The following is an 11,878-nucleotide window of genomic DNA, read 5'->3' as shown; positions in this document are numbered from 1 at the left end:
TAGAAGTATTTAAAATAATAATGACTTTTTTGAACTGTGTTTGAATCCACTGACTCGTAGTAGGCTGAATAAAAATATATATATATTTGTTCCTCTGGTTATTAATAAATGGAACATTCTACCAGAGAAAGCAGTGTCTGTTATATTCGTTAAACAATACCGACCAAAGTGCAGGCGCCAACTAAATAAATATAAAGATGGTGGATCATGTATACAACAGTGTCTGCTACTTCCATAAACAATTTTAAAAACTTATTTCAACCACATTTCGAGACTGTTAGGGGGCTTTATACAAGTCAAAGAAGACTGTCCGCTCAAGTTTTGAAACGACCACCGATGTTGGCCTACTAAAGACCATACCGGTGGATCTGGTAAGTTATCAGGTAAGTTATATGGTTATGCAAATGCCGCAAGGGTTTACACATTATTTTTTTGAATTAATCAAGATAACTTTACTTATCAACATAACTTTACTTAAACAATTATTTTTAAAATAGCAAAAGCTTTCACAATGTTATTGTTCTGTGTACTTACATTTAGACTGTACTGTATAGAGTTTGCAGGTTCAAAGTCTCAACAGGGGGTTGTATTATAGATCACCTTATTTTAGTTACACTTGGGAAAAAAAGGTGTCATTTCAAATTAAAATCACCCTGCAAGCAGGTTTTAACAGCAAATTTGATTGAAGATGAACATATCACAACTCTCTTGGGACTACTGGAAGATTGAAATATCAATTGGATCATAATCTCCTGAATCAACAAAAATAAGCAATAACATACAATTTCCAGTGGTTTGGTGAGATAATAGAACTTTATAGTTTAGAGAAATCGGAAAGTTAAATGAGTTTTATAGACATGTCTCAATCAGGTGAGTAGTTTTTCAGCTCTGACTGGTGGCAAGCTGCTTGAGGAAAGTGTATTTAAATAATTGTTTTACATATGATTACTATTGTATTTTGCACTGATTCACCGATCAAAAAAATAATTCATTGTACCATCCGATATGGATGTTTACTTGGTTTGGATTGCCGTCATGACTTGTACTCTTATTGTTTGTGCTTGCTTGTTTGGAGACTGATCCAGATATATACATCTAAATATATACATCTTTCCACTTTATTGACTATTAACTTATGATAAAAACTTTACATAGTCACATGTTACATAGTCACATTTTTGACAGTGCTATATTTCCTTCTGTAATTCTTGTTTTTCAATGGGGAGTATGCTTAATTTTCTGAAATAACAATAGATTGATTTCGACCATAAATTTATTTCATAGCTATATTGTTTTTAGCTTGTTCTTCATCTTCAATGACATAATCTTGAATATGCAAGTTTTGATTCCCTTTTAATTTTACTGTTGTCAACTTTTATTGTGTTGTCTGTTCCAATATTGGAAAAGTTTATCAAACTTCAAAAACATACGACACCCTGAAAACGAACAACACCCTGAAAATATGCATGTCGTATCTTTTCCCTTCTGGATCCATAATCACAGAGCAAGAGGAACTGAAAGATCTTGGTGTCATATTATCCACCAACTGCTCCTTTCATTCCAACATATTAAAAGTAGTAAATGACAGTAAAAACATGATGTCTTGGATTTTAAGAACTTTTTACACTAGAACGAAGGATCACCTTATGACCATGTAGAAATCTCTTTTTCTTCCTCTATTAAAGTAATGCTCAGTCCTATGGAGTCCACATAAAGTTGGAGAGATACAGATGATAGAGGCATTGCAATGGTCCTATATACGAAAAATCAGAAACTTGACCAATCACACCTATTGGAAATCATTGAAGGAACTGAAACTGTATTCATTGGAGCGTAGAAGGGAAAGGTATCGAATAATTTATATTTGGAAAATCATGGAACAGTTGGTACCAAATGTCAATCTGAAAATCCAAAGCTATCATCATCCTTGGCATGGGCGGAAAGAAAAACTTCTGTGTGGTCCATGCAGTAGGGTGGCAAAGTTCAGTTTACCTATCCATGGAATAAAGCTCTTTAACATCCTCCCCAAATCCATCCGTATATGTCTGGTTGCACACTTGACCTTTTTAAAAACAGCCTTGATAAATATCTATTCCAGATACCAGATGAACCACAACTGGTAGGATACACCACGTTAAGTCGGGCTGATTCAAACTCTAATATACATATGCACACATTGGTATAAACTGGATGATCAATCCAATGGAGGACTGGTACACAACTGCTACTCCTGAAGACTTTCTTTGAAAGCCTACAACAAGGTTTAACAAGGTACATGCGAAAAGAAAATAGGTATAGAACACAGTAGGTTATGTGTGATGTTTTCACATATGAAGAGAATATCTAAGTGGGTGACCTCATTTGTAGTGGTAAACCATAGTGCATTAACATATGCTAACTTGATCAGGTAATAGTGTAGGCTATTGCCAAGAGGTCAAGGCAGATTTACTAGATGAGGTATATCAAAATTAAGCAATGCGACTCGCTAGATTGGGTAATATGACTCAATAGGATACACTTCCAATTCCACTAAAGTATCTTGCTAGTGCTTGCAGATATCTTTTTCCAATAGTTTTTTTCTTAATTTGGCTGCTAAATGTTGAGCGAAAAAGCAAACTACTTTAAACGCAAGGCAAGTAAAGGGAGTTTTTTTCGAAAAATGAGACTCTCATATTCCTCGACAGAGGGGGAATTTAGGTAAAGGGTGCAAGTAGTAAAAAAGGAAACTAGATTGAATTATGTGAAAATTTATAACGCAGGAACAAACCAACACCGTTCGAATTGAGAATAACCACACTTGCACCACGTGCATGTTATAAATCGAGACAAGAATGGCCTTCATATGTCAGCTACTTACATTTTTAAAATATTCACTGTAGAAAACAGGACCTCCGTCCTCGCACTTGTTATTAGAATTTTCCCTGGCGGACAATTCAGGCACTCATTATTATTTCCGCTTTTTCTATATCATTTTGGTTCTTTCCTAGCCGGGAGAACCAGCATATTTTTCTTTACCACCAGAAAATGGAAATAGTTTCATGTGAGAGTGTGGTGTAACAGCGAACATCGACACGACCTAGGGGCCGATTCCTCATTTTAAATGTTCATAAAGTACACACTAATTTGTAATTAAAAAAAAGATTGGGCATTCGAGTAAAGCCTAGAAAGCAATAAACACGTTATTATAGAAAAAAACTAAATTTTAATTTCCCGTAGGGGAAGCTTAGTTAACTAGGCTAGTTTTTTACATGTGTAATACTGCGAACGAGACATATCAGATATCATAGTCTGGATTCTCGGGCCTACCATTGGCCGATACTGCATGCAGAGTTAGGTCGAATAAATTAAAATTCTCTCACGAATTGAGCCATAATTCGCTTTCGTGATCTACATGGACGTACATCACGAGAACTAAGAGCGCGAGACTAATCAGACAACCTCCACATTACAGGCATGATCAACGCAGTAATTGAAAACTTTAAAGGCACCACAGTCCATTGCGAAGTCTATGTCGTCGATGGATTCTAGTCCACTGCTAGGAGACACAGATGCAGAACAATCTTAGATTTAACACCTTTAACAAGGTTGGCGGCGGACTACCAGCTACACCGGTCAAACACAAATTTAGGAGTAAAAGACACGCCCAGCGGAAACCAAACCAAATCCTAGATACAGCAACTCGTCGATGGATAGTAAGGTCTAGTTTTTGATGAAGACAAAGTAGGATGTCTCAACACGAAACCAATCCACCTAAAATACAATAAAGCAGCCACCACTTTACAACGTTCCAATCCACCACCAAGACGAGGTCAGCAAACTCCTCTCATTCTTGAGAGTCCTAGGAGTAATCACTGACGTCGACTCTCGCAAGATTTACGACTGTATCGTGAACATGGTCATTACTAACAAGAACAATGGCTAGATACGCATAAATATCGGCAACACACCTCAGAATCCAGGAATGAAGCGTACCAGATTCCATATCCAAATACCACAGGAGATACGCTATAATCTGAGGGAACCCAAGGTTTTCAGTGAGATAGAGGTGGGATGGGGCTATCACCAGCTACGACTTGACAAGGAATCAAAGAACAAAAGTGTTTTCCAAATCCATGAAAATCTACACCGAATGGAACGACGCCTATATTTTGGACCAACAGCAACAAATCTTCTAAGTGAACGTTTGACCAGCCACGGATCAAATGGTTTGGGAGACATTTTCACTCCAACGGACTCTGCGCTGACCCGCAAAGATGCAGAAGATCAAAGACGGTGGACGACCAAGGAACATAGAAGACGTGCGATCACTTCTAATGGCGTGTCAATATAACGCTAAGTTCAAATTTGACAACAAGTTTCATATCACTAATCACTGTACTTGTAATCACTGTACTTGTAATCACTGTACTCGTAATCACTGTACTCGTAATCACTGTACTCGTAATCACTGTACTCGTGATTACTGTTCTCGTAACGAGAGCAGTGATTACGAGTACAGTGATTACAAGTACAGTGAGCACGAGTACAGTGACCACGAATATTTATGTAGTTTTTCTGCATTCATGCATGCTACGTTTTAGGCTAAGGATTTATTCAAAGAAATCCTTCTTTATGCAGGTGAGTTTGACTTCACAACTTTATCGTAAGAAACTCGGAATTGCGTGGATACCGGCTTATTATTTATGCGCACGACTTTTGTGACTTAATCGTTGTTATACGAAATAATCATGCAGATAGATGAAAGGTTGTTTATTCTCCGGAATAACACATCTTTGTTAGTACTAAACAATAAATTTTTGATGTGATAATAAAATATTAACGCTATCTTTTGACCGCAGAAATATATAGCTTGTCAAACCGAAACTGAATAAGATAAGGTTAATTTACTAAAAAATAGATAACATGTTAATCTTCTCTGAAAAAATCAACCCATGAAATTAAGTAGCTACCCATAATTAAAATGTTACTAAGTATTTTTTGGTTATTTTTAAACACTGTACTGTTATACACGGTTTATATACATATAAAAAAAGGCTAAATTTTAATTTATGTTGGATGTGCTTATTTTTTCAGCCTCAAATGTTCTTATTTTTGCGTTCTTCCGAAAAAATTGCGGAAAATAATTATTCCACAAAAAATCATACTGATTCATATTTGCAGATAATGCAGTTTTTAGTATTGGAAGAAATGGAATATATGAAAAACATAAATGCATATTAGTAAACAGAGAAGAAAAAATTTTCGGAAATAAAGTTTATGTTTCTAATTTTGGTGACTTTAATATGTCTTTGTCTCTCAAAAAACGTTTCCACAGTGTTAAAAAAATCGGTTGTTGTATATACACAGCAAGTGCACCGTGCTGGATAAGATTCATATTTTTTTAAATTATGATGAAAATAGTCTTCCTAATCCCAAAGCGAAAGAAAAATTTTTGTATTCAGATGTTTTCTTATTGTGCTTGTTGGTACTAGGGGAGAAAAAAAAGGAAGATACAATCCTGAGGCTTTAAAAACGAAATATCTTAAAGTGTTCATTTTTTCATTTATTTATCCCTGATAATGAAGCATCGTCCCTTCTTTCCGTGTCATTAGATATACACATATCCTTTAGTTTTGCAAACAGATGTATATAAGATATATATGGAGCATTATACAAACTATAAATAAGAAGTATTTTACTGGTTCAAATCCGCTTGCTCTTATTTTTTACTTCGCCGATAGATATGACCTCCACTATTAAAGAATATACAGTATCAAGCATGTATATATGCTCTATACTGTGTTCTACACTCTTGTTATTCTACTGGTTTATGGATTGTATAATGATGTTTGTTGCTGTATCCAGACGATGTAAGAAAAATAAAATATATAAAAAGTATGAATGCATGTTCTTAATTCAACCCATACGAAAAGTATAACCATTAGAGGATTCATATGATACACAGCGAGATGCAAAAACTACAATTGTTTTATTTGATAAACAAGTAGGATATATTAACCTTCTCATTTGACAAAAATCAAAAAACAAATTTCTTTTTGTGCATGATTATATATTGGTTATATAACGAGATCAATAAAAATAACAAAAAAAACGTCCATATTATTAAGATACACGAAAAACAGATTGTTGCTGCAACAGTATTAGGTGCCAAAAATTTTTTGATGTCAACAGACTCGCTATTTTGTCTGAGTCGATTTCAATGTTATCAGAATTAGAACGGTTCATGCCAGGGTTCATGCGTAAACGAGGCGAGTAGAATTGAAAACACCAAACAACAATGATGTTTATTACTGCGAAGTAAATTAACACTTTATGTGTGACTTGGTAAATAAAAAAAATTGTGAAAAAGTCGCGTCAACAACAAGCAAAACTTAATGTTGTAACGCTATGGTTATATAGATTTACAAAATGAAAGAAGTATAAATTATATATTCGTCAAGTGTACATACATACTATATATCTAAATATACAACAAACCCATCATATGCGAAATTTTATCAACAAAACTTATTACTCGCCTATTGATTCAAAGTTGACGTTTTTTTACATGATGACACCTTGCAGGTTCCTCCAAGAAGACACGTACGCGGTTGTTTATGTTCAAAAGGTTCTCAAACCTATTATCCATATATACCTTTTTTATATAGAAACGATTATACCCTGTAACATATTAAAAGAAATTTTCAGCTTAAAATGTCTTACGTATCAGCAAATTTTGCATATATATCGGCACAAGATACACCTTTGTTATTGTACAAAGGAGTAATATACAAAGTCTCGCCATATTGTATTCTTAACTCCTGTCCTTGGTGAAGAGTGTAGTTACGTGAGTTAAAAATAAGGTAGGGAGAGTTAGCATTGTATCCTGGCAACAAATAACCATACTTTTCAATATGGTATTTGATATTTGGGTAAATTATCTTGTTCTCAACATCTGTAACGAGAGTCATGACATTTTCCATTTTATACCCAAGATGGAATGTTGAGTTACATCCCCATTTTGTTGGTGTTGTATCAACGCATTGAAGACCAACTCCACCAACATGGACCAGCTTCATACCGGTCATGACTGCTTCATGCTGTATTGTAAATGTTCCAAATTCGTTTGCACGTGCTCCAAAGCAGACGTTCTGTTGTAGCAGTATCCAGTCATCTATAACAAGAAAATTAACTTGAACTATCCTAGAAGACCTTGTACGTAATGTTTTGGGTACAAGATATGAATTACATCATTTGAATATATAATCATTAGGCCAATTGCGAAACTAGCATAGATATAGCACAGGGTAAAGAGTTCAGCTAGCCTACATGAAAGTTTTAAATCGAGCTTCGCATGAAAAACTAAAAGCAAGCCAATTTCATCGTGCTTTGAATCGCATGCCGTTAAACTTGTGCTCACAATGGCGTTTTCTCTTTTAGCTAGGATCTATTGTATGTATTTCTGTAATAGAATAATGAATTAGTTCTTTGTTCTTGATTGGTACGATAGAAAATGTAAAAATGTTGGAGTGTAGAACTTGGCACGTTGGTCAAGTGATATGCAGAGCCTTTGTTTTTGACAAACTGTTAGAGTGATAGACGTCTAAGGTTTTTGTCGAAACAGCAAAATAATGGTGGTTCGTACTCTCAGTCAACACTTGGTTAGATCACTTTTTAAACTGTCCTTAATCTTGCAAGCTTCTAATTTATTGCCTTATTTTGATACCTTTTAAAAAGCAATTCATAATATGTCTTTCATCCGCTGTGTTTTTATAGCTTGTAGATGGAGAGAAAACCTTAGTTTACCTTTGTATTTGCATCTGTATCCTTTGGAAGCATATATATCCACACATTGTTTATATTTACACGGAGGTCCAGCTGCACATGTAGATGGTAGCTTAAAGAAATTAATTCGTATTGAAGTTTTAGATTTTAAACAAATGTTTACCCCAATCTAACAAAGCAGTGTAGATAGAAGGTGTGCAATGTTGTTGTATATCTTTGTACTTAACACTAAACTAAACTCACCTTTTTAAAGATCTTAGCAGAGCTGTTATCCATCTTCTTTTTTACATCTGTTGTGTTTTTCTTTTTAACAAACCAGCAATATCCGCTTCTCGTCTGTTTATTCTTTTGCTTGAATAAAATGGTGTCACACTGCTCGCTTCTTTCACATTCCAACAGACAACTAACTTCAGTCTTACCCTTCAAATATTTTGTTATGTTGCCATTAGGTAATTCATCACCTTGTACGTATATACCAGCTTTAACCAAAGGTAAACAAATTGAAAAAAGAAACGCAGTTGTCTTTATATCCAACGACATCTCTCCTTGAAAGCTACTGAAAGACTGACTGCTCGTCGATGTAATGTTATCCTTTAAAACTTTCAATGTGTGACAAATTTTTTCGTGATTCAAAATATTCGGAATTCTAAAATGCTTATTGCAAACCATAAATCTTTTATGTAGCCAGGAGAAGTAATCTTTCTCACCATGAATGGCAATAATTAAATTATGAAGATTATGCTGGGTCGCAAACGAGTTTCCTGATTGGTTACTTCTATTGTTTTTTACTCACGTGATCACTATCGGGCATTCCTTTGTTTTGAGCGCAAATGGCCTTATTCACCCGAACAGATATAATTAATTCTGGTACTATTTAAAAGGGTGAGATATAACCACGCTAGTTTTGTGCTTATTGGTTGATTTCAATTCGGGGTTCGCTTTTTTGTGTTGAGGAATTTAAATTTGAGGAATTTGCTGACTAAATTTTAGTATCCTCGAAAAAAATTTTAGTTAACTAAGCTATGTACATCACTACAGTAACTCCATTCAAAAAATGGCCAAAAAATATGTTTAGATATTAACGGAACGTTATTTTTTTCTCAGATGCAACAGTGTGCATAAGCGCCCAATGACCTGGTATTTTTTTTCTATGCAAGCGTGCATAAGTTATGTTATTTACTTTCTGTGTAAAACTTAGAAATTAAACGTTCTCTACGATGGCCCCTATGGCTCACTTCTCTTCTCAATAAAAACACTTCTCTTCTGTATAAAAACACTTCTCTTCTGTATAACAACACTTCTCTTCTGTATAACAACACTTCTCTTCTGTATAACAACACTTCTCTTCTGTATAACAACACTTCTCTTCTGTATAAAAACACTTCTCTACTTTGATACCCGAAGTTCTCTTCCGTTCGAAACACTTCTTCGCCAAGTGCGAAACACTTTTCTTCCATAAGCTCGAAAATTTCCCAGACTGAATCTGGTCCTTAATATATGAATTTATCCAGATCTTGTTTATGAATAAATGGCACACCCCGGGCTCTGCGCATAGGAAATTTTGTACCCAGTAAAGTTTGCATAAATTCTTACGGGGGCATATTAACGTTTCTACAAAATTAGATTTTTCGCGGGAAAAACTTTGCGAAATTTCAAGCTATATTCTTATACGGTCCCAGAAGCGTAATACGAGATTGCTTTTTTTTATCTAGTTTCTACTAACTTTGAATTTTTATAATTGCGATTCGGCGAAACTAGAACGTTTTGCGGCTTACAATTGACCCTACTTTATCCGGGAATAAATATTGATTATGATGTCTGTTAGGAACAGAACTCGTGGTTTACAAAAACCAAGATATTTTTTTGCAGCAATGTTGGGAAAAGAACTCGTGGTTTTGAAAAAACAAGATATATATTTCTAAAATCCAAGCATTTTACATTGTTACAAGTGTTGTAATACATATATCTTTCTACTGCACAAATCAAGGCGATATAATAATCAATAGCTTCATGAGCTGTATCTGGCTTGAGTTTGGAGAAACCTTCCATTGGAAGAACTGTTTCGCAAATTCAATAAATTCAGGCTCATTATCGTGATCTGGTACAGATAGTTGGCTAAATTCTTCTAGCTCATTAAGATCTAAAGTTTTTTTAAAAGACTCGCAACCATATAATTCTGGAACAAAGTACAATGTATCAGGCCTTCCACGGGGAGCAGTAGCACCTTTGCTTGGTGCTAACAGATGTTGATTCCAACGAATCGCAAATTTATCAAGGTTCTTTCTGATCAAATCCATAAAGCAGTAGTGTCTGCAAGTTCTCTAAAAAATAACCTCCACCAACTTGGTCTGTCTTTTGAAAATTGTGACCAAAAAGATTCGATTCTTTGATTAGCTGTTGATGTACCAACAATAAAACTGCCAGTGCCAGCATATTCGTCATTATGCTGAGATCTTAATGCAATCTCAACAGCTTCCAAAATACAGTTTTCAGTACCATCATCAGACCTTATTCTTGTTGAAAAAATATGTCACATGGCGAGGGGACTGGTCCCGTGTAATAAACCTCACAAAAGGTTAAAACTACGGACCAATGATGTAAAGTTGCGGACCAGATTTTAGAATTCAAGTTGTAAAGAGCCACATGCAGAGAAGTGTTAAGTGCAGAAGAGAAGTGTCAAAATACAGAAGAGAAGTGTTTCGTTATATAGAAGAGAAGTGATTTTGATTTGGAAGAGAAGTGAGCCATAGGGGCCATCGTAGTTCTCTTTGCGGTATTTTTGTTTGCATTAAATAATGAATATTTTTTGAGTTGTTAAAATATTCTTTAACCTGAATCACAGGTCAAACGGGTGTAATAAGAAACTGCTTTTGAAACAGTGTTCCACTGACAAGATAAAAATGGATAAATCACTTAAAAGACTGACATAGGTTTCTTCTACCAGCAAATTTTACATTGGCTCAGATCATAAGAACGTAAAAAACGTAAAAATCACCAACCATTAATAATTAACCTTGTTTAGTGTTTAGATATTTGTTAAATATGTTTTTTTTAACGGATGCATATCTTACTATCTCGCTTGCGAGGATAGTATTAGTATTTAACTCGTAACTTATCAACTGAACTATAACCTGTTTTAATGTCTTGAGTTTTTATAACTAACTATTAAAATGTCTCCTAATGTTTCGTATAACTGGTCAATCATAGATCCTAAGTAGCATATACCATTTTGGTTGTATTGTAGTTGCACCTTTTTAAAGCGAGATATGCAGCTTCTGCATCTTGTTTTCTTGCGATACAAGCGTTATTCGGAGTACGTTGAGAGTCGTCAAAATAAGCCGAAAGATAGGAACACAGAAAAACGAAAAGTTTGATAAACAGAAAAAAAGCTAACAACGGTTAGTATATCCTTTATAACGGTTAGTATATCACCCCTGTATGTCACCAAACAGATCAATAATACAACATATGATTGGGAGGGCACAGGGTGGGGGGACATTCATACGATTTTGAAAAGTGAAACTGGGAAATTCTTTTTTAGAAGATCAATTTTTCTCTTTTGTAATAAATCTAAATACTTTTTTATTTTTTATTTTTTGTTTTCGTTTAGGTTTCGGCGACAAACATTTAGTAAGAGATAAAAAAAGGATTCGTATGAGAACCAGGAAATCTGTATTTTTTTAGAGATATCGTTTTCATGATGTGCCGCTCTGTAGATGACGGATCTAATTGTCAACGTCATCTAATTGTCAATGCGTTATAAAGAAAACGAATGTATATAGTTTCACCTTAGAGAACATGTTTATTACATCCTGCAAGTACAAATGTTTGATGAAATGATATTTCGCAAGGAAATGTTACTCGTTAACAATATCTTTTGACTGGTGGAAGCAGCAAAATTTTCTTTTCCTACCATTTCTCACTTATGATTACTGAACGCACGATGTGGAAGATAAAAAATGTAAGTAGCTTGATATTAAAGCGGGTGTACCACGAGAGGCAGATAATCGAGGGACCAATATAAAATATGACTGTGTCACCCAAAAACATATGTTCTCCAACGGTTGCAGAGTGACTATGTTGTTTTTTACAGCTTTAAGATATTCTTCTAACA

General features: G+C 34.7%; 1 protein-coding gene across 1 annotated transcript; it reads right to left on the bottom strand.

Annotated features, from left to right (window-relative positions):
* Nucleotides 1–6,028: 6,028 nt before the first annotated feature.
* LOC130622416 (uncharacterized) lies at nt 6,029–11,680 on the bottom strand. Its single transcript, XM_057437881.1, has 9 exons — nt 11,626–11,680; nt 10,990–11,153; nt 10,836–10,895; nt 10,098–10,210; nt 9,807–10,047; nt 9,189–9,253; nt 8,008–8,539; nt 7,786–7,876; nt 6,029–7,153 (listed from the first exon to the last, which is right to left on the bottom strand). Exons 1-9 carry the CDS (start codon nt 11,678–11,680, stop codon nt 6,699–6,701), a joined length of 1,776 nt encoding a protein of 591 aa, XP_057293864.1. The 3' UTR covers nt 6,029–6,698.
* Between the last annotated feature and the right edge of the window lie 198 nt (nt 11,681–11,878).

Source organism: Hydractinia symbiolongicarpus, chromosome 12, assembly GCF_029227915.1.
Source record: "Hydractinia symbiolongicarpus strain clone_291-10 chromosome 12, HSymV2.1, whole genome shotgun sequence".
Lineage (NCBI taxonomy): Eukaryota > Metazoa > Cnidaria > Hydrozoa > Anthoathecata > Hydractiniidae > Hydractinia > Hydractinia symbiolongicarpus.
This window is presented reverse-complemented; position numbering and strand designations above follow the sequence as displayed.

Bases quoted from the DNA above. Each gene is read 5' to 3' on its own strand.
- LOC130622416 (XM_057437881.1), bottom strand. From the start codon at position 11,680: ATGGTAGGAAAAGAAAATTTTGCTGCTTCCACCAGTCAAAAGATATTG. The intron at 11,154-11,625 runs GTAACATTTCCT...AACCGTTGTTAG, and splicing joins TCAAAAGATATTGTTAACGA to CTTTTTTTCTGTTTATCAAA. The intron at 10,211-10,835 runs GTAAGATATGCA...TTAAGATCTCAG, and splicing joins CTATCCTCGCAAGCGAGATA to CATAATGACGAATATGCTGG.